The 26,161-nt window shown below is 38.4% G+C and overlaps 1 protein-coding gene across 1 annotated transcript in view; it reads left to right on the forward strand.

The window, feature by feature from the left end:
• The window catches only part of LOC307057957 (uncharacterized protein), a gene marked incomplete at its 5' end in the record, with an annotated part of 53,687 nt that overhangs the window by 26,816 nt on the left and 710 nt on the right, over positions 1-26,161 (forward strand). The window contains 2 exon segments of the mRNA XM_079711246.1: positions 2,946-3,054; positions 22,369-22,469. Of these exon segments, the coding sequence (XP_079567372.1) occupies positions 2,946-3,054; positions 22,369-22,469 (210 nt within the window).

Below are 26,161 nucleotides of genomic sequence, written 5' to 3' on the forward strand. Positions count from 1 at the left end.
CTGATTCTTTGATCCACCACAGTTTCTCCCTTTTTTTGTTCTCCTCTCCTTCGGTTCCATGCTGTCCTGGTTCCTTGCTTCTGCATATCTGTGGTCCAGTCAGTGGCCCTAGATCATAAGTGCATAGATATACTGGGCTAAAGCCAGTACACAGTGGGGAGAAAGTCTGCAAGCTGGATAAAAATACTGTCAGGGCCCAAAGCGTAACTGATTAGCCGTAGGTCAGAATGTCAAAGATGACTTCTATTTCAAGATACTTCATGTAGGTTTTGAAATACCAGCTGAGGAAGGATAAAATTGCTGAAACATCTCTTTGTTCTCTATCAGAGATACATTATCTAGTGGAAAGTGCATTACGCTGAAGTCCAAAAGACTTGGGTGCCAGTCCCAAATCTACCGGTAATTAGCCTTGTGATCTGGGGCAAGTCACCTCATTTGTTCTGGGCCTCAAGTTTATAACTAATAGCTAACATTGTTCACATGCTTCACAGTAAGGTATTAACTCTTCCAATTGTTGCAACAATGCTATGAGGTTGGTGCTGTTAATATTTGCATTATATAGATGAAGAAATGGAGGCACAGAAAGGTTAAGCGACTTGCCCAAGATCATTCCACTAATGAGAGACAGACCTAAGGATTGAATCCAAGCAGGCTGCCTCTAAAATCCACACTCTTAACCACATTGTTCTGTGCCCTTCAATCGTATGCTAACCTATGAAAAGACTTGCAGATGGTGCCTGGGACGCATTTCTGTTATGATATTCGGTTAATGAAATGAAATAATTATGAAAGACCAATTAACTTTTAATTTCACTGCTTTAGTATAACAACAGGGACAGAGCTTTACTTCTTACTTGTTTTCTTCCCAGCCACTTACCAAGGTGGGATAAGGTGGGTGGGACAGTGAACATGTGCATTATTGTAGCTGGTAGCTATTGAATTTCAGATTCCAGGGCTCTTGGTCTTTCTCCAGCATCAAGTTACACAAAATAAAGTTAAACAAGTTGACAGGTGCAGTAATGAAAGCTTATTTACGAGACTGACACCAAATCCAACTTTTCCAAGTCAATGGCAATAATAATTCAAGCAGGCAGGGTAAACATTCCTGTAACTCAGTCGTTCTCTTCCAATTTGGGTAATCACTGGAGGCTGTGTTAACTGAATTCAGTGAAGTAACAGCTAAGATTGTTTTGAACTTGAAATGGTCAACAAACTGGTAGAGATTTGGAGGGTTTTTTTCCTAGTTTCTGCTCTTTAAAAAAAATTTTTTTTTTTAATTTTGGAGATACGAGGCTCCTTCGGTTTTAGTAGGTACTTCAGTCCTTTATCTCCTAAAAAAATTTCTTGGAATTATACAATATATTCATTCGAGCTTTAATTCCTCCTTTGGATTTGCCTAGTCTCTGTTATACCACGGTAGTATTGTATTCGATCGTGTGCTGCAGTATCTATGCTCTAGTCTCATCCTTTCCACTAGACTGAAGTTACCTGAGAGCAGAGACCATGCTTCTCTTACACTTTTACTCCTTATAGTACATTAGTACATAGCACTGTAAAATATTTGCATGTAGTAGTAGCCGTGCTCAGTAGAACTTTGTTTTGCTTGTTTAATATATCAGCTTACATTAGAAAAGGAATCACCCTGCAGTAGAAATTCTTTACTTTGTCAGTCTGTTTTAAATTGTCCTGAGTTAACTTTTTTACCTGACTACGGAACCTTTCCGTATCAAATTGCTGCCTTGTACTTGGTCAGATAACTCATGCCTGTATATACATGTTCTGTATTTCAAACATTAATCTAATTTGCCTTTCTTGGTAACTTAACATCTTACAATTTCTTTTTGATAAGTCAACTTCTTCATCCTATTAACGATGATTTCCATCCAGACATATAGATTATGAATTTTTTACCCCATGATGTTTTTATTTTAGTCAAATATTTTACTATTCAGATCTTAATTTTTCTTGCCTAGAAAACATAAGCTACAAACATAAACATTTTAAAAGCCAGAATAGATTTGAAAATATAAAGAACATTGTAAAGGATTAACCGAATAAAAGTAATTTGGAGACTGTTCAATGAAAATTAGGTAGAATTGTCCAGGTGAAGAGATGGCCCTGTTATTCTCCACTTACCCATCTCTATCCTGACACCATTATATTCTTCTCTTATGAATTTGTCTATATAGAACTAGTCTGAGTAGACAGCTCTGCAACTGGAACATAATGGCTTTCCAAGTAGTACTGTCCCCAGAACTTTTTTTTCCTTAGAGTAACATCACGCAATCAAGGAAAAGACATTGTTTATCTAAATATCTTTGAAAATACAATTTTTTTTTGGCTGCGTTGGGTCTTGGTTGCTGTGCGTGGGCTTTTCTCTAGTTGCAGTGAGCGGGGGCTACCCTTCATTGCGATGCACAGGCTTCTCATTGCGGTGGCTTCTTTTGTTGCAGTGCACGGGCTAGGCGCGCAGGCTTCAGTAGTTGTGCCACGTGGGCCCCAGAGTGCACGGGCTTCAGTAGTTGTGGCTCACAGGCTCTAGAGCGCAGGCTCAGTAGTTGTGGCACACGGGCTTAGTTGCTCTGCGGCATGTGGGATCTTCCTGGACCAGGGATCAAACCCGGGTCCCCTGCATTGGCAGGCAGATTCTTAACCACTGCGCCACCAGGGAAGTCCCTGAAAATATAATTTTAATTGTAGCCCAACCAGAAACTCTTGTTATTTTCATTTCAGAGATTTCAATCATAGAAGAAATTTTGTGTGTGTTTGCCAAATATCAAGTTTCTGCTAACAGAAGTTTACATTATAAAAAAGTATAAAATACTGCAAAGGACAAAGAATAAAATAAAGACGAATAATTTAAAATACATTGTTCATCTCTTTTCCTGAAAGAATGGCTATTGCAATCTAATGTTACTTCTTTCTATAACTCTCTTTTCTGATAGCTCTTGAAAAACCATGGCAAGGAAGAAGAACACATTTTGGAAGCGGAAAATAAAAAACTAGCAGAAGATAAGGAAAAACTGAAAACTGAATTAAAGCAGGCTTCAAATGGTAACGTTGTATGCATGCACAAAAGTAGGAAAAGTATTGTGATATTTTATGCTGTTACACTTCACTGTTTTTCCTAAAACAAAATTCATGGCTAAATGTTCTTCTGGCTAAAATACCAGGAGTGACCTATTTATAAATTCCTGCTCAAATACGGAGATAAAACACTGTTTCAGCCAAGAGAAACATGCTCTGTTATACATACAAACATGTAGGTGTTTCAGATCTGTGTTGTAAATACAGATGTTCCTCCCTTAGCAAAAGAGCTATGTTCCTGAAAAGTTGCTTGTAAAAACATGTTTGGAAATGAATCACATTTTTCCGTCATAGTATATTGCTTCTTTGAAAGAAGCAATGACAGGGGGATTGCTTATTATTATTATTTATCTTATTTATTATTATTTATCTTATCTTATGATTAATCTTATAATAATTATTATTATTATTTATCTTATTATTTTGGTTATAAGAAAATACGTTGCTTATCTCAAGCCCTAATATTTTCTACCTGCCAGATATAAGGAAAATGTTCCTTGAAAGAGATGGATAGGGATAGAATAAGCCACAGTCTAGGATGCCAGCTGAGAGCTTGAATGTCTCATTCCAAAACACATTGCAATGAGGACTTGGGGTAGGGCATCCCAACTCCATTTTCCTGAAGGCAGCTATTTCTTCTACATTTTTTGTTTTTTGAAAAATAGCTCTGTTAGTATTTTCTTCTTCTTGGACAACAAATTATTATTGCCTATAGCTGCATAGCACAGAAAAGTCCCAAGTCCAGTGTCATCCCAGGAAACTCTGAATAAAAGTTTATGGCTTGACCGCTGAGCAACATTCCTGCATATGACATAGTCTTTGATGTTGTCCAGATACTGGGGAACCTCTCAGTCAGAGTCAAGATAATAACCAATGCATAGACCTTCTCCAATTTCAGATCTCTTCCACTACTTTGTGTTGGGAATAACTTGGAGAACGTTCAGTGACTGAATCAAAGACCTACTTTATGCCATTTGTAAGTTTAGTTTTTTTAAAATAGACCTCAGTATAATAGAAGTTTCTGTACTATAACTTGCTGTTTGATTATCTATGGGCATTGTTTGTGTAGAGTTGAGTTCATCAAGATGTATTTGAGGGACTTCCCTGGTGGTGCAGTGGTTAAGAATCCTCCTGCCAGTGCAGGGGACATGGGTTCTAGCCCTGGTCCAGGAGGATCCCACATGCCGCGGAGCAACTAAGCCCGTGTGCCACAACTACTGAGCCTGCTCTCTAGAGCCCCCAAGCCACAACTACTGAAGTTCGCGTGCCAAGAGAAGCCACTGTGATGAGAAGCCCGTGCACCGCAACAAAGAGTAGCCCCCGCTCAACACAACTAGAGAAAGCCTGCGCGCAGCAACAAAGGCCCAACACAGCCAAAAATAAATAAATAAACCTATTTAAAAAAAAGTATTTGAATTTGAGATGGAAAGCCTGAAGATAAAAGCTAATTCTGTTTTAAAAAAATCTGTAGGGTATTTCATATATGATATAAAATATATAGTTACTTTCCTACTTCTTATTTAAAGTAAAAAAAGAAAAAATCATTTAGAGGCAGTAAGTTAAAAAATAAGTTACTCTTCTAGACAAGGTGGTAGATGATGTGATAGGTATAGTATAGCTCAAAATTCTAAATCTTCTCATAGTTGGTGTACTGTTGGCTCTTCTGCAATTCCAGACAATTTGGAACATGATCATGAAGTTTTAACATTTGTATGAAAATAAATTTAGTAATCAGACATTTCAAGTGAGAAATAGTGTTCTTTTTTTACCCAGCACAAAATATTGGTGCTAATCCTTCTGAAGAATGCAAGGGACTATTTCTAAAATACCTTTAATTAGTTTAAAAAATTATTTTAAATTTCTGCTTTCTTTTTTTCATATTTGCCAAGGATCCTTTCCCTTATGTTGTAAGCAGAGTAGGACAGAAATAAAAAGACAGACAAGAATAGGTTGTGTGCCATGCTACACCTCTCCTAACCCTGGCCAGCTTAGTTTTTTCTCCCTTTGCCTTTTAAAAATTCCAACTCTGAGATATTTTGAGCTTTAACCTCACAAGTCTGATATATAACTCTAAACTCAGGGCTATTTTGAGTAATATAAAGGAACTCAATATTTCTTTAACAGACAATTCATATGTTTGGAGAAAATGAACTCTTTGATAATACAGGCATTTTGTTTATGATCTGATAACAAGAGATGCCAAGCTTCTGTGTTTGAAGTGTAGACTGTAAAACTGCTTTCAAAGTGAATCAATGTTGAGGTAAAAGCAGATTTTACCTGTTTGAGTATGTCCTGTTTGGTTCCTGCAAGGTGTGTAGTATTTTATGAACACATTTTATTTTAGATAACATTGTTACTGACCTTGAGAAGATCAAAGTTCCATTTCTAAAGGAGGTATAACCCTGGCTATGTTCTCTTGACCTATACCAATCAAATTCATTAAGACAAGAACTAAGAAATAAATTAGTAGTACAAGATTTGGATGAATTCAGTAGCACAATGCTTTGTACATAGTACCATTCAAATATATTCATAGATTTCTAAAAATTTAGGATATTAAGGCTGACAGTGCTTAAGAAATGTTTTAGCAAGTTCTTTTATATTTGAAAACTGAGTAGAAAGGCAGTGTGGTTTGTTTCTCAATAGAGGTAGAGTATTTTCCATATGTATGGTCTTACCCTTAGTGTTTCTTTAATCTAAGTGAAGCATTTTCTCCAAATATATTAGGAGAAGTAAAGCATAAATACAAAATGTCTGTTTAAACTGATTCAATCCAAATTGGAAAAGTGCTATTCTGAAGGCAGGTATTAAGAGCACTCACTCTATCAGTAGTGCCAAAATCTCAATCAGTTTTTAACCACCAGCTTAGATTTTTGACCAGTTAGTAAATTACCTGTGCTTCAGTGCAGTAATATGACCCTAGTGAGCCAAACGAGAGCGTGCATGTCCCCAAGCACCCAATTTACACTCGTGACTAACTTAGTCAGGTGTAAGGACCTGATCTGTCATTTTTAATGATTTGTTTAATGGTAACTCTGATGTCCCAGTGTGTGGAGTAATTGGGAAAGGGCAGTGCCATGAAAAATGAGACCTTAGGCTCTAAAGAATTTACAAAGTTCACAAGCCCTCATAATAAAAATAGACCTTGTATGTAGTGGAAAACCTTCTGATATCCAAGGAGATTGACTTTGAAAGACTCTTCCAGGAGAGCTTCCCAGTATTTATTCTTAATACTTTCCCAGTGTTTATTCTTGTTTTAAATTAATTTCTTAAATTTATTTATTTTATTTACTTATTTTTTATTTTTGGCTGCGTTGGGTCATTGTTACTGCGCACAGGCTTTCTCTAGTGGCGGCGAGTGGGGGCTACTATTTGTTGCAGTATGCGGGCTTTTCATTACTGTAGCTTCTCTTTGTTGCAGAGCATGGGCTCTAGGTGTGGGGGCTTCAGTAGTTGCAGCACACGGGCTCAGTGGTTGTGGCTCGCGGGCTCTAGAGCGCAGGCTCAGTAGTTGTGGCACATGGGCTTAGTTGCTCTGCGGCATGTGGGATCTTCCTGGACCAGGGCTCAAACCCATGTGCCCTGCATTGGCAGGCGGATTCTTAACCACTGCGAGGCAATACATACCATTCATACATTGCGTGCATCCAGGCGGTGGTAAAAGTGGATACAGTTTTGAAAGTGATCGAGTTGCATGTGGACATGTCGCTTCCTCATTCCTTTAGGAGCAGTAGTATACCCATAACATGCTACGTTGAAAGTTATCAGGGCTGCCATTCTAATAGTAGAGGTTGAGTAGTAGTGTATTTCTCCTACATAAAGGGAAAAGAAAAAGAAGAAAATACAAAAAAGTGATTGAGGCAAATTCCTTGACCCTGCCCTTATTCTTTCTTCCTTCCTTGCCTTTCTTTTCTTCCTTCCTTTCTTTTTCTTTCTTTCTATCAGCAATTTTTTAGGAACTATTCATATAACTTACTCATTGTAAGATCATTTAACATGGAGCATAATTAAAACTGTCCTTAAAAAGCATACCTATTGAGGGACTTCCTTGGCAGTCCAGTGGTTAAGACTCTGTGCTTCCAGTGCAGGAGATGCGGGTTCCATCCCTTGTCAGGGAACTAAGATACCACAGGTCACACTGTGCAGCCAAAAAATAAAAAATAAAAAGCATACCTGTTAAGGATAAAGCAAATTTTTATTTTATTTATTTTTCTTCCAGTTTTATTGAAATATAGTTGACATATGGCACTGTATAAGTTTAAGGTGTGCAGAGTAATAATTTGATTTACATGCATCATGAAGCAATTATCACAATAAGTTTAGTGAACATCCTTCATCTCATACAGATACAAAATTAAAGAATAGAAAATAATTTTTTTTCTTGTGATGAGGACTCTTAGGATTTCCTCTCTTAACAACTTTCATGTATGACATACACCAGTGTTAATTCTGTTTATCATGTTGTATATTACATCCCTAGTACTTATCTTATAACTGGAAGTTGGTACCTTTTGACTGCCTTCACCCAATTCCCGCCCCCCCACCTCTGGTAACCACAAATCTGGTCTCTTTTTTATGAGTGTTTGTTTTTGAGGTATAATTGACCTACAACACTATGTTAGTTCCTTTTACACAACATAGTGATTTGCTGTTTCCATACATTTCAAACTGATCACCATGATAAGTCTAGTCAAGTCTAGTTACCGTAAGTCACCATACAAAGATATTACATATTTACTGACTGTATTCCCCACACTGTACATTTCATACCTGTGACTCATTTATTTTGCAACTGGAAATCTGTACTTCTTAATCTCCTCACCTATTTCTTTCTTCCCCTTACCTCCCCTCCCCTCTGGCAAACACCTGTTTGTTCTCTCTATATATAAAACTCTGCTTATGTTTTGTTATGGTTGTTAATTTTTTTTAATTCCACGTATAAGTGAAATAATACAGTATTGCTCTTTCTCTGTCTGACTTATCTCACTTAGCATAACATTGATCCCTTCTAGGTCCATCCATGTTGTCACAAATGACAAGATTCCATTCTTTTTTATGGCTGATTAATGTTCCATTGTGTGTGTGTCTGCATGTGTGCACATACGTGTGTTTGTGTGTGCGTGTGTATTACATCTTTTTTATCCATTTATCTTTTGATGGGCAGTTAGGTTGCTTCCATGTCTTGGCTATTGTAAATAATGCTTCAGTGAACACAAGGGTGCATGTATCTTTTGTTCTCTAATTAGTGTTTTAGTTTTCTTTGGATAAATACCCAGGAGTGGTATTGCTGGAGATAAAGCAAATTTTAAATGCTATCTAAATGAAGTATATACAAACAGAACAGAAACTGATTGTAACGGCCCATTCTGTGTTCCTAAGTATTGGCAGCATATAACAGGGACCTTAGATTTGGACCAGGAAATGGAATCTTCTAATCCTATTTAAACTTCTCCTTTACCAAATAGAAGGTTTATTTTTTTCCACTCTCAACTAGTTTATTCAACTCTGTTCCTGGATAAATGCTTCTCTGTCACTGTGGCTTACCTTGAAAAGAACTAGCATTCTAGCATTTCCTTTTACAGACCAACTTCACTACCCTTAAAGATGTTCAGGTTTTTTAAAAAAATCATCATTAATGCCAGTAATAAACAAATCATACTAACATAGGGACCAGGGAGTGAAAATAGTTGAAGTGCTTTACAAGAGAAATTGAAGATCAAGATAAGAGAGAAAATTACAAGGGAATTACTATTCTGTATATCAGTAACCCTAAATTCCTTCTTCTTGAGTTCCTTACAAAGGAACTATTTGAGCCATCTATCTATCGAAAAATAAATTCTCAAAGTCCAAACTAAGCATATCTTACAGTTGCAAATTCTTGTGGGTGTAAATTCAACTATCTTTAACTTGCAGTTATAATCAAAGCCACCATCTTATTTTAAATTCTGCAATGCTTTAAAAATTTTGGTAGTTTTAGTCATATTATGTTTTTTGTTTTATGACCTTTTAATGAGTTTCTGTGCTTTGAATAAGAAAAAACATGTATTTTCTCCTCTGTTTACTTATCTGGAAGTTTCTGCTTCTTTAACATCTCCTTCCCTTTGTTAGCTGAAAATAAAAGTCCATATTTTATTTTATTATTATTATTATTTTTTTTGTGTGTGTGTGTGTGTGTGTGTGTGGTATGCGGGCCTCTCACTGTTGTGGCCTCTCCCCTTGCGGAGCGCAGGCTCAGCGGCCATGGCTCACGGGCCCAGCCACTCCGCGGCATGTGGGATCCTCCCAGACCGGGGCACGAACCCGTGTCCCCTGCATCGGCAGGCGGACTCTCAACCACTGCGCCACCAGGGAAGCCCAAAGTCCATATTTTAAAAGAATAGCATAGTTTATTTGAAGGATGTGGCAATAGACTATATGTAATTAATAGTACATCAGTTATTTAAAGCAAATAAAATATATGACCCACCATTTTAGTCAGGGTTTAGCTCTTAGGTTGGTTTTTTATTTTTAAATGAAAGATATATTGCCATTTATTAGTTTATATTATCTCCAAATGCAGTTGATGTTACTGTCAAACCAGAAGAAGGAGGCTTTCTTGCTGTGACTGCTTTCCTTGCACTAATATGTCATGGTGATATTTTCTCCTGCTGTTCCCTATTACATTCCTATTTAGTTGTGATGTTTTCCTTTTTGTGAGCTTCCTATCTGTTTGCAGGCCCTATATAAAATAAACTATTTAAGTGTCATCCAGTGACCAGGAGGAATAGCTACAGGGAAGATAGTAACTGAAGACAGAAATTCAAGGATACCTTTCATAGCATTGACAATACCAGCAAGCATGACTGATGCTACCTGAGGAAAAGCTTTTATTAGGTCTACAGAGGGGCATTAAAGCGAGAGAAAACAGTCTCTTCCCTGAAGAGCTTTATAACCCAGATGGATGGATCCAGCATATATACATAAAGTGACTACAATTTATTTCTTCCCCTGTGTGATACATGAGTCAGTTTACTAAAAAACATAGAGTGGAGAGTGCTAAATGCATACTGAATAACAGAATGTTCCAGGTGATAAGAATATAATCAAGCATAGTTCTCCAAGTATGTTGATGGACATATAGATTGGATCAGCTTGTATCAGGTTTATGTTTACTGCCAAGTGCAGTACAGAAATTAAACTGGACAACTCTGCTCTAAAAACACTTTTGAAATGGATGGAAAACAATCAGCTAGGAAAATGAGCTGGAAAATTAAAGAAGGAAAACCCTTTTCTTCGTAAAACTAAATCTCATTGCAGCATCCACTGCCTGTATAGCCTTTGTTCTTTCGATAAGCAAAATTGGAAGGGATAAAATGGGGAACTTCTTAGGAGGTTTCTTAAAGTTTCCAGTATAATTTGGATCCTCCTCTCCTCTCATGCTCTGATACTTTAATTTATAGTTCTTTTCAGTAAATTTATAATCTAAGAGAAAAGTGGTAAGACTTAGAAGTGTGTTTTAGGAGAAGGATCAGAAAACTATGGCCCATGAGCCAAATCTAACCTGCTGCCTTGATGTTAGAAATTAAATTTTATTAGAACAAAGCCACGCTCATTTGTTTACATATTTTCTGTGGCTGTGGAGTTAAGTAAACTGGACAGAGTCTGCATGGCATAGAAAGCTGAAAATAAGGGAGTTCCCTGGCAGTCCAGTGGTTAAAACTCCGAGCTTTCACTGCGGAGGGCCCAGGTTCAGTCCCTGGTTGGAGAACAAGCCGAGTGGTGCGGTCAGAGAATAAAAAGAAAGCTAAAAATATTTACAGTCTGGCCCTTTACAGGAGTAGTTTACTGACCCCTATTAAGGATGTTCAAATAAGGAAGAATACCTTTTTCAGTATAAATAATGGTGTTGAAGAGATTGGTTTCTGCTTAATATTGTTAGAAAATTTGCTGTGCACTTAAGTGCTGGTTGAATGAATGTTGATCAAATAATTTAAGAAATTATATATGCTTATATATAGTGAAACTAGTTCTTTATTTACAGTCAAAGTAAACTAACTCCTTCAATTCTCGTATATGATGGTTTGTAAATTCTTCTAGATTCCACGTGTTGCTTCTGCTTACACACGAACTTGCTTTATAAAGCATATCCTTTTCAAAGCAGTTTGTATAAAGCTATACCTACACAGTACTTTGCCTAAAACGTACACCCTGATTTTTAAGTGCAAAGCCAGCATATTAATATAATTTGTAATTATTCTTTGCTAAGTCACAGAGCCAAAATTCTTTTCTTAAATACATTACTTAGCAACCCAGCTAAGATTAATGAAGGAAGTCTTCATGCATTTATTGGTGTTTCATTCGCTAATAGCATAACAGTGGGGTTGATTTTATTTATTAAATTATAAAGCCTGCTCGTCAGTTCCTTGGCCCCGAGTCCCAGTAATCCTTATAAGTATCAGCATGCCTCACATCCCTGTCTTTTCTAAAACCCAAAAGCACTTCACCCATAAACCTCATTCATGTTCATAGTCCCCCAGAGGGTAGGCGCAGGCACCAATATACCTAGCGATAGGTAGAGAAATTAAGACACACAAAAAAAATCATTCATTTCCCCTTTGTTCGTGTGACAAATAGAGCTGTAATTGGTTTCATGCATTCATGTTTACTCTTCAGTATAATTGTTTGGGCAGCTTTCTTTCCCTTCCTTCTAAAGCATGTCCCTGCCATTAGTTTGGCTTCTTCACTTTGCCACTAGAGTGGCAACACCACAGATCTGATTATGCTTCTTCACTTCTTAAAACTCTGTATTGGTTCCTGTGCCCTTGATAGCTCTTCAGGATGGCACACGTGGTCTTCTGCGATCTGCCCCCCAGCGTCGTCTCTCGTTTTGCCTGCCCCACCCTTGTCCAGTCTACATGTTGTACCCCGACTCTACTACGTATGGGAGCTGGTAGTTCTCCTCACAGTGGTGTTCCATCACCCTTCCCCTTTGCCCAGGACCGCAGGTCTGTCTGCCTCTACTGCGCTCTTCCTTCACACCCTGCCAGCTTGTGCTCATCCTTCAGCTCCGGCATCGCCGCCTCTAAGGAGCCTCCCTGAAACTCTCTCCCTTCAAGCTGGGTTGAGTGGCTTCCATCTGGACCTCCATAGTTCTGCATGGATACTAACTTAATAGTGTACTCTGTAGAAATCACTTTTCATTTGTTTATCTTTCTCACTAGATTGTAAGTGCTGTGAAGGCAAGGGCCACATCTAAGTCACCTGTTGGTCCCCAGCACATACTTAGTGTTGTAGGCCTGTTATCTAATAGATATGAGTAAATCTCACCCCCAAACACTGGTTCATCATAATTAGGCCCTTGCAAACTACTTACCTCCTTCTTCTTCCTCCCCCCTTCCTCCTCTACTTCCCTCCTCTCTCAAGGAACCGAGCTCTGGTGATAGTCAGGTATCCATCACTTGGTACCCGCACCCAAGCATTTCAGCATTGCCGAAGGAACTAACTTCTTATTTTAAATAAATGGTCCCTGCATTCAGATGGCCCCTCAGCACTGTGACAGTCCTACTGAACTTCTCTAAAACCTTCACTTTTTCACTCTCCAGAACTACTTTAGATCTTCTCATCTCACTTCTAAATTCTAAATCCACCCTACTTCGTTGGGCACAAAGAATTAATCCAAAAAGTCATCTTCTCCCCACCAAAACTACTGTCCTCCCTCAGCTGGGCTCAAACTCTACCTGTTTATGGGTTACTGTGGATTAAGTTTCAATCCCTCTTCTGCTTTGGCTCCCAGCCCCACTGTCCTTCTCAAGGACTCTGTTTCTGCAATTACTTCCTCACTTCCTATCACCCTACAGGCATGTTCTGGCATCTCCTATCCCAAAACATAAAAACAAAAACTTCCTTTTGTCTCATATTCCTTCACCTACTGCCCCATTTCTCTGCTCTACTTCATAGCAATTTATTTTTTTCCTTTTAACTTTTTATTCAGACACAATAAATTCAAATCACAGGAGAGATGCAAAAGTAATACCAAAAAAAAAATGCCCTGTACCCAAATGATAACACCTTACGCTTGCCTTATCCTTTTCTTTCTCTTCATATTTTCCTCTCACTTATTATTTTTATATTTTCCAAATGGTGATTTTCTAATTCTCTTATTCCTTCTCCATTTATTAGATGCCATTCTATTGTTAAAGGAGAAGCTTTCCCTTTTTCCCCCCGTTACGTATTGATTTGCTTGTGTAGTATATTCATTGCATTATAATTCATTGTGAGCATTATATTTTATTGTTCAGATTGTCTCAGACTTGGCCAGTGGAAGTCTTTTCAAGCTGGGTCCCATATCATTTTGTCATGCCCCTATTCTGCAAGCACATACATTCTGGTATAACAAGATAGTCCAAGCTTATCTTGTGCTTTTCCTCCTCTAGCCCTTGAATCAACCATTTCTCCAGTGAGCCTTTAGGTAGAGAATGGTATTTAGAAAATAACATCTAGAGCCTAGGTGTGCTCATTGCTACTGGGGTGTCATTACTTCTAGGTGCCCTAAGCAGACAGAACTGATAGTAGCTTAAATTTTACCACTTCAGAGAAACTTTTCCTGAGTACTCCATCTCATGTGGCTGCATGGTCATTCTTTATCACATTACCCTATTCTAACTTTCTTCATGACACTTGGCACTCACTGTTGGTTGGTTGGTTGGTTGCTTTATTGTGCGTCTTCCTCTGACTAGAAAATGAGTATTATGAGAGCTAAGACCCTACCTATCTTTTCATCCTCAACACTTAGTAGAATGCCTGATGCCTAGTAGTCATTCCATACATTGTTGAATGGATAGATAAGTGGATGCCTCCCTTGTCTTAGGGCAGTTTCACCTGTGTAACAGCTTCACCTTCTCTAGTCATGAACAGTAGGAATCTTTGGAGGGGCTCTTATGTTTCATGGACTCTGAGCAGTTAGAGACTGGGAAGAACGTTTCCTTCTTCATATTCTTGATGAAAACAGTAAAGATTTCTCATCGCTGTTAAGGAGCTTAAGTCTCACAGCCCTTCTGTATTTGCTGTGCAAATTGACCCTAATGTAGATTTCATAAAAACTGTTTTTATGAACACTAACTTTAAATATTTTTAAGATATTTATAATCATATTGCCCCTCAACCCTCCTCTTAAGTAACTTAAACCTCTTACACATAAGATTTATTCATGAAGGTTAAGTGACCTACACTTTGATATTCTTGAAATGTATTAAGTCTGGCTTACCTCATTTTTTTAAATTTAATTTTATTTATTTTTTTATACAGCAGGTCCTTATTAGTCATCCATTTTATACACATCAGTGTATTCATTTCAATCCCAATCGCCCAATTCATCACACCACCATCCCCCCCGCCGCAGCTTTCCCCCCTTGGTGTCCATACGTTTGTTCTCTACATCTGTGTCTCAATTTCTGCCCTGCTAACTGGTTCATCTGTACCATTTTTCTGGGTTCCACATATATGCGTTAATATACGATATTTGTTTTTCTCTTTCTGACTTACTTCACTCCGTATGACAATCTCTAGATCCATCCACGTCTCTACAAATGACCCAATTTCATTCCTTTTTATGGCTGAGTAATATTCCATTGTATATATGTACCACATCTTCTTTATCCATTTGTCTGTCGATGGGCATTTAGGTTGCTTCCATGACCTGGCTATCATAAATAGTGCGGTTCATGCTTCTTTACTAGAATATCTGCTTTTCTTTTATCTACTGCCTCACTCCCTACTCACTGACTTTTTTTAATATTACCACTTTGGTGGGGTTTTAACTACATAATATAATAATTTTAAAACATCAGAAGATTTTACACGAAAGGAAAATTTAATTAAGTTTTTTTTTATTTAAAACAACAGAACTTAAGGGGTCATATTTGATAGGTTGTTACTAAGATAGTACTTATAGCCTAATAAATTTTATTATATCTTGTCCTGTATATATGTGTTTTGTGTGGGGTTTTTTCCCACTGTACTTTTTTAAAATAAACTTTATGTTAGGACAGTTTATATTTATAGAAAAATAGGCAATATAGTACAGAGAATTATCATATACCCCACACTCAGTGTCTCCTATTATTCATGTCTTACATTAATATGGTTCATTTATACAATTAATGAACCAATATGGATATATTATTATTGACAAAGTCCATAGTTTATTCAGATTTCCTTAGTTTTCACCTCACATCTTTTTTCTGTTCTAGGATCTCATTCAGGATACCACATTACATTTAGCTTTATGTCTCCTTAGGCTCCTCTAGGCTATAATAATTTCTCAGACTTTCCTTATTTTTGAAGAGCTTGACAGTTTTGAGAAGTATTGGTTATTTTACAGAATGTTTCTCTATCAGAAGCTGTCTGATATTTTTCATGGTCAGACTGGAGTTATGGGACTGGAGAGGAAAGTCACAGAGTGTAAAGTGCCATTTTCATCACGTTATTCCAGAAATACATACCAGCATGATTTATCACTGTTGATGTTGACCTTGATTGCCTGGCGGATGTTAGTGTTTGTCAGGTTTCTCTATGCAAAGTTACTTTCTTGCCCCTCTTCCCATAGTGTAGTCTTTGGAAGGAAGTCACTATTTGTAGCCCAAGCTTAAGAAGTGGGGGGTTATGCCCTACCTCCTTGAGGTGAGAGTATCTACATAAACTTTTGGAACTCTTCTGCACAGATATGTCTATTTACCCCTATTTACTTATTTATTTATTCATGGGTATTCACTTTGTACTGTAGATTATAATTTAATACTCTTTTAATCTATACTCGTGCTTCTCTTCATAATCAAATGAATCTTTTGCCTTTTCCTAAAGATTCATCTGGGGAGGGATAAAGCATGACTATTGCTTCAGTTTTTTGAGGCCTTCTGGGAATAAACAAGGCTGTAAAAAAAAAAAAGAAAAAAATACTTTTTTATTTATTTTGTTGCTCAAGTCATTATTTTAGCATTAGCCATTGGGAGCTCCTTCAGTTGGCTCCTGTGTCTCTTTGACGTGTCCCCATCATTGTGGATTTTTTTTTTTTTTTTTGCTTAATCTTTTCTTGAGTACATCCTTCTGACTCTACAAGGTGCTCCAGGCTTATCTTGTATATATCCTGCCCCATAGAATGAGTGTTTTCTTTTTTTTTTAAAACTAAACTGGATTCTGTAATAGTATTTGTTTGGTTTTTGGTTTTAATTCTGAATTAGCATGAGATATTTGTAACATGATTATATTTTTATCAAAATATCAAGAAAGGTCTATTTGCTTTGTGACTTTCCAGCTAGCCTGAATTTTTTTTCCATTAGAGATATAATTTGGTTTATTTGCAACCAAGATTCCCATCAAGTGACTAAAGTGGTACCTCATTGTTTACCTGACATTTGTCATATTTTCAAAAAATGAACTGGTTCCACACAAGTGAATTTTTCAGATGCTTAAAGCTTAGACTTTTCATTTGTCTGTTCTTTCCTTCCTTCAAGGAACATATTTTAGGCACCTACCATGTGCTAGGCACAGTGCTGGGTACCCAGAACAGAGAGACAAGACACAGCTTTGTTTCTTGAGTAGTCCACAGTCCGGTAGGGACATAATTATACCTCAGCATGGTAAGTGCTATAATAAAATTAAGCTCAAGATGAAGTAGAAGCCAACAGAAAAGATCAAGGATAATTTCTTGACATTTCAAAGGATAAATATTAATTAGCCAGATGAAATGGGAGAGAATGAGTCAGGCAGGGAGGTGAAAGGAGATGGGCAAGGATGTTTTAACAAAATGAGTAGCATGTAACTGAAAGAGTATGCCTTTTTGAGGTACTACAAGGTGCTCACTGTGGCTGGAGCATAAAATAAGATGGAGGTAGTGGTGAGAGTTGAAAAGTAAGCCTAGGATCCATCATAAAGGGCCTCATGTGCCATGTTTATATGTTAACATTTTGGTGGGGGGAGCAGTGCTAGAGGGTTTTTAGGCAGAGGAGCAAGCAATCACTTTGACATTACTGTGGACAATGAATTAGAGTAGCCAAGAAACAAGGTGAGGAATCCATTTCAGTAATCTAAACTAGAGATGAGGACAGTGATAACAGAGACTGAGTGAAGTGGATGGATTGGAGAGATAAAAAGGAAGTAGAATCAACACACCTTATCAACATATGGATGTGAGGTTAAAAAAGAGTGGGTGATAATTGAAGTGATAAATAAAACAGACCTTACCTGCATGTACCTGACAATATAGGCCTGTACAGAAATAACCATAATATAATTAAAACCACATTTATGTCCCTTACTGAACAGAAGTTTGTGTGTCTACTTTCCAAATATTTTGGAAGCATTACTGTAGCTTAACGGTCCAGTGATGGTCCTTGTAAAGGAACAGTACATGTGAGGATTAAGTACTGAAGAGCTCTGGTATGTCACACTCTCGAGTTCTCAAAAATAGAACCAAATGAACTGAAAAGAAATAATCACTAGATGTAGGGAAATTTTTCAAATTAAAATTTGAAAAATTTCTTTCTCTGGCACAATCCTTATAGCTAGTGTACAGCAGCCAGCTTGAGCTGCCATGCCAATGTGTCTAAAAATTTTCTCTTACATTTCCTGGCAGAGCTTAGCTGATACTGTCTGTTATCCCGGGTAGAAAACATAGTGATACAATACATTTACACAGTGCATCAGTCTCACCAACTCCTCTTGCTGTGCAAATAGCTCCATAAATGTAAGTTTGGCACTTGGAAAACCACAAATATTTTTGGCCTGCTTACATGGCATTTTGCACAAACATTTTGGCTTACTACATGTCACTGTAACATTAATTGGGGTTATTCTTTATATTAATAAATGATTTTTGCCTCAAAAAGTTCCCAGTGAACATAAATGAATCTGGCCAGTATTCTCATGAAATATCTCAACATTCCCATAACGCTACTGGCAAATGATAGCAGCTCATTTTTGCAGATGAGAAAATTGAAATAGTGACTTAGATGTATCACCTCAAGCCTCCTTGTCTGATGTCTTCCATATATATGCTGTTTCCAAAATAACATGGTTCAAAATAAAACAAGCATATTCAAATGTCAGATAACAAGTTTATATAATCCCTTAGTCATGAAGGCAGTTCCAGAAGGAGGTAGAAAACAACCAAAACAGAATATTGTAATTTTTATAGAATGAGAGGTAGAGAAAGGACTAGGAAACAGTCCAAAAGGCTCCTGGACAGTAACATCCTCTCCTAATTTAGAGTGAAATCAGTAAAATAGTAATCATTAGGTTTACTAATATCCACTGAAATACAAAATAAAATAAGAAATACAGTTCATGCCTTGGCTTGATAAGTGCAAGAAAAACAGGATTTGCCTGCAGTTGTTTTGTTATAGCTTTGTACCATTCATGATGAGAAGAAACTTCTGGATAGACTGTACAAGTGGTTTTCTAGCTTCTTCTACAGATTTGTAGTTCCACTTGACTCATTCTTTCTCCTAACACATCATGAGAAAAATAGTATCTTTTAATAAGGAACTAATGAGTTGATATCTAAGTTGATATCTAAGATTAGTTCCTTTAATAAGGAACTAATGAGTTGATATCTAAGAATTTCCTACTTAATTTATTCATTTCAAAAATTTAAGTATAAATCATTTTTAACATTAAGACGAACTGTTCAATACAACCTCCTGACCAACATTTTTAAAACCACTGTTACAGGCTATTCAGACATTATTAAGTTGTAGAATCTTCTTCGCTTTCTTTCTTTCTTTCTTTCTTTCTTTCTTTCTTTATGGCTGCATTGGGTCTTTGTTGTTGCATGCGGGCTTTCTCTAGTTGTGGCGAGCGGGAGCTACTCTTCATTGCAGTGTGTGGGCTCCTCATTGCGGTGGCTTCTCTTGTTGCAGAGCACCGGCTCTAAGCGCGCGGGCTTCAGTAGTTGTGGCACGTCAGCTCAGTAGTTGTGGCTCACGGGATGTAGAGCACAGGCTCAGTAGTTGTGGCACACGGGCCTAGTTGCTCCGTGGCATGTGGGATCTTCCCGGACCAGAGATGGAAACTGTGTGTGTCCCCTCCATTGGCAGGCGGATTTTTAACCACTGTGCCTCCAGGGAAGTCCCTGCTTTTTATATACCAAAGTAAGTCCAGGCTCGTAAACACTTTTAGTAAGGAAGGAACTGAAGATAACACCATGTTTTGTATTTTCAAGTATCATCTAGGGGGCTTCCCTGGTGGCACAGTGGTTAAGAATCTGCATGCCAATGCAAGGGACATGGGTTCGAGCCCTGGTCCAGGAAGATACCACATGCTGCGGAGCAACTAAGCCCCTGCACCACAACTATTGAGCCTGAGCTCTAGAGCCCACGAGCCACAACTACTGAGCCCGTGTGCCGCAACTACTGAAGCCCGTGTACCTAGAGCCCACGCTCCTCAACAAGAGAAGCCACCGCAATGAGAAGCCCGCACACCGCAATGAAGAGTAGCCCCCCGCTCGCCGCAACTAGAGACAGGCCACACACAGCAACGAAGACCCAACGCAGCCAAAAATAAATTTATTAATTTAAAAAAAATATCATCTAGGAAAGGCCTTATGCACAGATTGAAAATTAATGTGTAAATCTTTATATTGTGGGTGTGGTCCCTATGAAATCTAGCCAACTACCAAAAATCTCTCTTCCACGTCTAACCCATGCCCTTCTCTACTAAGTGACACACAAAATTTGTCAAATTCAACTTTTAATACCTAGTTTAGATTTATGGATCTATAGAAGTAATGTGGAGGAAGTTATAAAGCTGCGCTGTCTATTATGGCTAGCCATTAGCTACATATGGCTATTTAAATCAAAATTTAAGGGACTTCCCTGGTGGCGCAGCTGCTACGAATCCACCTGCCAATGCAGGGGACACGGGTTCCATCCCTCATCCAGGAAGATTCCACATGCCACGGAGCAGCTAATCCCATGTGCCACAACTACTGAAGCCTGCGCACCTAGCACCTGTGCTCTGCAACAAGAGAAGCCACTGCAGTGAGAAGCCCACGCACCACAGCGAAGAGTAGCCCCTGCTTGCCGCAACTAGAGAAAGCCGGCGCGCAGCAATGAAGACCCAACACAGCCAAAAATAATTAATTAAAAATAAATAAATCAAAATTTAAATTTAATGTAATTTAAAACTCAGTTCTTCAGTTGCACTAGCCACATTTAAAGTGTTCAGTAGCCACATGAAGCTAGTGGCTACCATATTGGACAGCACAGTTGTAGAACATTTATTGGACAATGCAGATGCAGAACAATGCAGAGAGTTTAATTTGACAAAATAGTCTAGAAAGTATTGATACAAAAGGCACTTCAGGGGCCTCCCTGGTGGCGCAGTGGTTGAGAGTCCGCCTGCCGATGCAGGGAACACGGGTTCGTGCCCCGGTCCGGGAGGATCCCACATGCCGCGGAGCGGCTGGGCCCGTGAGCCATGGCCGCTGGGCCTGCGCATCCAGAGCCTGTGCTCCGCAACAGGAGAGGCCACGGCAGTGAGAGGCCCGTGTAATGCAAAAAAAAAAAAAAAAGTCACTTCAGTTGATAGTGACTTACATACTTATATATATAACATATGATGGCTTCTCAGGAGGGAAGGCAATCAAACTGTTTATAAACAGAACCTGTAATTTCATTTTGCCAAAAAAGTGACTTAAGTTTTATAAATCCCACTTTCTTTCCTAAAATCCTACCCTAAAAAATTTACAAATGCAGAACTTGGTGAAGGCTACATGTGCAGAATTGTATGTAGAGCTAGTCCAGGATTCCCAGAATTTCTCCAGTCCATCTTACACTACTCTTCCCTTCTACACATGTGCTCATTAGCTTCTACACAATATGTTGACTTAAGTGTTTATCATATATATTTTTTTTAACTTCTACCTAAATTGCTGACTTAGATTGTAGCTTTTTGGTAGACAAAGACTAATATGTAGCCATATTTGTGTATCATCTTGAGGTTAAAGTCTTTACGTGCCACTTATACACCCCATATTTTTCAACTTTGTATAAGAAAGTGATTGTCTTTGTTCTTAAGGAAATATTGTCACCCATCCCTTAGTAAAAATGATAAAGTATTTTTTCCACCCTCAGTTTTTTCAAAAACAGACCCTCTGTTAAACTCTGTTCTATAATGCCTGAGTCGAGGTTGAGCCTGGGAGGTGTTAGGATAAGCCTGGAATATCTTGTGCCAGAAACTGTTGGGGGCATAGTCGAAGGACATAGATGCCAGCCTAAAGTTCCCACTGGCCAAATCTGGGAGAAATTAAGTATAGTAATGAATTATAAGTCATTGAAAAAATAGGAATGTATTAGTTCATACTGATGATGGATGGATGGATGGAGAAGAAAGGAAGGCTCTTCTTTATAGTACAATGCTGACTGATAAATTTGGATGGAATGATGAAGTTGGAAAATCACCATTCTGCAACCATCACAACAAAGATTGGTTTAGGCAAGAATGATCAGTAGATGCTAAATATAGGGGGGATGTTTTGACAAGGAACAGGATGTCTACATAGTCTTAATTGTCTTCTCACTGCTTCTTAGTTACAAGGAGGAAAATAACTATAATATGGAAAAACCAGTGAGAGGCACATGGGCCTCTGGATGTGATACCTTGAGATACATTCAGCATCATTTATGTGTCATATTTGTAAGTGAGAGGCATAACCTAAATTTAATCATGAGAAGACAGACAAAATCAAAGTGGAAATCATTCTATTAAAAAAAAAGTGTCCTGCATTCTTAAAAATGTCAATGTCTTGAAAGATAGGGGAGAAGAAGGCAGGGGGAAGGCTGAGGAACTATTCCAGATTATTGAAAACTAAAGAGACATGACAACTTACTGTTAATCTTTGATATAGGACTGGATGCCTGGACTAGAACTGAAAAAATGATAAAAAGGACATAAGTGGGACAGTTGCCAAGACTGGAATATGGATGGTAGATTAGATAAAGAGTATTGTATTGATGTTAAATTTCCTAAATTTGCTAACTATATGATGAATATCTTTGTTCTTAGGAAGTACACAATGACGTACTTAAGGGTAGAGGAGGAGGATGTCTGTAACTTAGTCTCAAATGGTTCAAGAAAATGATTGTGCATGTGTGGAGATAGAGAATACAATTACAAATGTACCATATCGTCAACAGTTGGTGAATTTGAGTAAAGGCTACAAAGAAGTTCTCCAAGTGTTGCAAGTTTTCCATAAATTTGAAATTATTTCAAAATAAAAATTTTACAACTCTATTTGATGTTCTCTAGCCCTTTCTAAGGCACAAAATGACATGACGATGATGAAGATGCAATCAGAGAGACTTTCGAAAGAATATGACCGGCTCCTGAAAGAACACTCAGAACTTCAGGTGGGTGACATCCATTTTACGAGCCTCAGCTTTTTGAAATAGTAATTAATTACCTAAGTCAATTATTTGGGTTATTTGCCCTTCACAAGCCAAGAGGATGTATTGATAGTTAATCCTGACTTGGCAAAGTGATTAAATAAGCCAATTTTTACTTGAAGATTGGGATATTGCATGAAAATAATCATAACATAGAGAATTACTGACATGCTAACTTACAGCATTCTAGCTGGGGTAAAGTTGTAAGCAAAAGAATTGAGCCATAAAAACAACAGCAGTGGAAGCCAGACTGGTTCTGGAAAAATTTAGTTTTGCCATGTAGAATGTTTGCCATATGCATGCCAAAATAAAGCCAAAAATTGAAGACCCACATTACACTACTCCTTCTATCCCACTGTTTGAAATATCTTAGGACAAAGCCTGAGGCATTCAAATATATGTTTTACCTCCAGAGTTGAGATGAAAGATGGAAATGGAGAAAACCTTTTTATCATTGAAGTCACAAAGTCAGGGGCCATGGTTTTCTTTCTGTTCCCCTTCAGTCCAGCAAGAGTCAGTTCCCTCCCTTCACCCATGTTGGGTTTGTCTTCCCTTCCTTCTTGGGCTGCCAGCCCCTAGCCTGATTTGATTTCCCAGCCCACTTTGACCACATGTGGGGAGAATTCGGGCAAGAGACCATTCCAGAGGCAACCCTGGCCCTCCCAATTCCTCCCAAGGTGGAGGGTCTCTGCTCTTCTGCTTTCAGATTGGGTTTATCCTTAGAAATTGGCAGCATTTGTGGCCTTCAGTGAGGGCTTTTTAGCAATTACAGCTCTACAGTTATTTCACTGTATTAGAAGTCTCAGTACCAGGACTCATTTCCCTGCATGTCAGTGGTCATTGTATCTTCAGGATCCAGCACTGTGCCTGGCACAAGACGAACAAGCACGATATTCATAGGCTTGGAGTCAGACAGGCCTGGAATAACTATAACTTTCTTATTAGCTTTGTGATCCCAAGTAGGTCATGTCACCCCTCTGGGGCTCACTTTTCTTCATCTGTAAAATCAGAACAGTAATAACACCTGGCTCACTGGCTTGTTGGGAGGATTAAATAAAATGTGTAGGGTGCTTATCATTGTGCCTGGCTGATGGTAAACACCCAAGGAATGATAGCTGTTATCATAATTATCACTATTACCAGTATTAATTCCTCTGTAGAAATTTTACTGAAAGAATGACTTATTCTCATCCAGCCACTTTGGCCTTGATTAGAGCAAGTCAAGAGTTAAGCTGACGCACATTTTTAATCTGGTATTCCCAGCTGAGTTGCATGTCTAATTTAACTGGCCTACTTTGACAGTAGGGCGACCAGAGAAGGATAGATACCCTGTGTGCTCCAGACCCAGGACACCAAGAGCTCAGGTCTCATGCTCTGGAGTAGGTAGTTAGATTTTCAGCAGGACCACCCTTTCTCCATCTCTACAACAGAGGTCCTGAAATTGCTGACTTCACCATGGCATGATGAGAATTATTCCATCGCATACTTAAAGATCCACCATGGAAAGTGAAGAAACATTTTAGAAGCCTCTCGCCTAGAAATAGAACTATTTTTCCCTCCCATTTGTGAGATCAGGGTGTAGTCAACAAGGATGAGCATCTACACCGGTGGTCTCTACCCAGGGTATCAGAAACGTTTAGATCCCTGGATGGAGGAAGAAGCAGAGAATGTCCCATTGTGGTAACAGCCAATGATTCTGTTAATCCCTCAAGAATGTATGTGACAGTAAGATACCCTCAACCCATTTTCTTTCCCCAAAAAAAGCTTCAGTTTGCAGCTTATGCATTCCTGATAAAAGATGTTCAAAAGTTTTTACGAGTAATCTCTTTCCAAGAAAGTAGTTTTTATACCTGTGTCTTTGAAAAAATGTCCTCATCCCAGATATGCCAGGTGCCAGGCTGAGAGTTGGGCCTTGGTGCATTTAAGCCTTGTATCCAGGTTTTTGAAATACTTAATGGATGACATTTACTGAGGGTGTGCTCTGGACCAAGCACTTAGCTGATGGCTTCATATATGTTATCTGCATTCTCTCCTTCATAACCCATCAAATTATTGATAAAATACATATTTTAATACCCTGTTTTGTGAATGAGGGAAACAAGACCGAGAGATGTTAAATAATGTACCCAAAGTCACTGAACTGAAAAGTGATAGCATTCAAAGTTGGATTTAAAGTCAGGAAATCTTTCTTCAGAACTTCCATCATTAACCACTATGCTCCTTCACCTGTGCTGGTCATTGGACTGTGGGTTCTGGGGTCCGCTGTCTGGATTCTGGGCAGATTCGGCCAAAGGGAGGCACTGGTAGAAGACTGAAGGCTAGAGGAGGGGGAAAGCCAAGAAAGTCTCCTGTTCTCTCCGCTTCGGGTGGCATCTGCCACAGCAGCCTCATCTCTTTCCATGGTCCCAGTTCCCACTGGGCGTCTTCCACCTGGTGGGACCTCGTTCCTGGGATCCGTTAACACTGTCTCCTCCATTGCCCTCCAGCCCAAAGAATGGTTTTCTGCCGTTGCTGATACCTGAGGTGTCTCTTACCACCCTGTGTGGTGTGTCTACTCTCTCATCACCTATAAAACCAATTCCTTGTGATAAAGATCTGATGAAAAAAACTCTCAGCTCCGTGGTTGACCAGTTCTGTAAACCTCGGGTGAATCATTTGACATTCATGCAGCTTGGCTTCTTCAGTACTTAGATGAGGATTATAATATTTCATGAGCATTAAATCAGATCCTGGGCAAGAAAGCACTTTAAATATATTTAAACAAGAAAAACTCTCTACAACTGTACAGTGCTACGAGTTATTTCTCAATTGGACACTTTTTTTTCCCATCCACCTACTTAACCCTCCATTGTCCAGTAGGAGAACCTGAATAAGATTCTGAAATATAAGTGTCATTGAATGAGAACCATTTTCTTAAAAGTGACTCTTACACTTTGATATTCACCTTCTGAACCCAGCTGAGAAGCAAAAGATTGCTGTAGACCATCTACAGTAAAAAGCTGCACCAAATTGTCCTTCATGAATTTTACTTCAATTGTCAGAACAACCTCAATAATTGAATTATATCATAAAGTTCATTGGGAAACTTAACTTTTCAATTTTATATACTTGATTTACTTTAAATAAAATAATCATAAAATAAAGGACTGTTCAAACATTAAGGAAACAGGTGGAAGAGAGGAAAGCTTGTTTCTTTACTGTAAACAAATCCCACTTCACATCTTTTAAAATTGTTTGGATTTCCCCATCTGATGCCCTTCCCGTTATAGGCACTAAATAAATATTAGAAAATAATCCCTTCGAAATATGTAGTGTTTGCCTTTCCTTGTTTGCCCTGGCTCTCTTGTAGAAAAGAAAACCCAGAATGTACTCAGGATAATTGGCAGCACAAACCCATCAGCACTAGCCATTTTTAAAATTTCATTTTGGAAAATCACCCTTCACTTAAGGGACTTATCCAGAATAGCGATCCATTAAAGCTGTGCTTTTTATCTAAAGTGGTAAGATACATGTAAACACATAAAAGCGGTACCTTGTTAGTCATATACCTCCTCTAATGCTGTCTTCTGACTCGATTGCTTCAAGTTGATGTTACTGAAGTTGCTCTGAAAGCAGAAATGCTCAGCCCCAATGAGAGCTTGATAGCTTCCCGGGTG

Source organism: Hyperoodon ampullatus, assembly GCF_949752795.1.
Source record: "Hyperoodon ampullatus genome assembly, chromosome: 9".
Taxonomy (NCBI): domain Eukaryota; kingdom Metazoa; phylum Chordata; class Mammalia; order Artiodactyla; family Ziphiidae; genus Hyperoodon; species Hyperoodon ampullatus.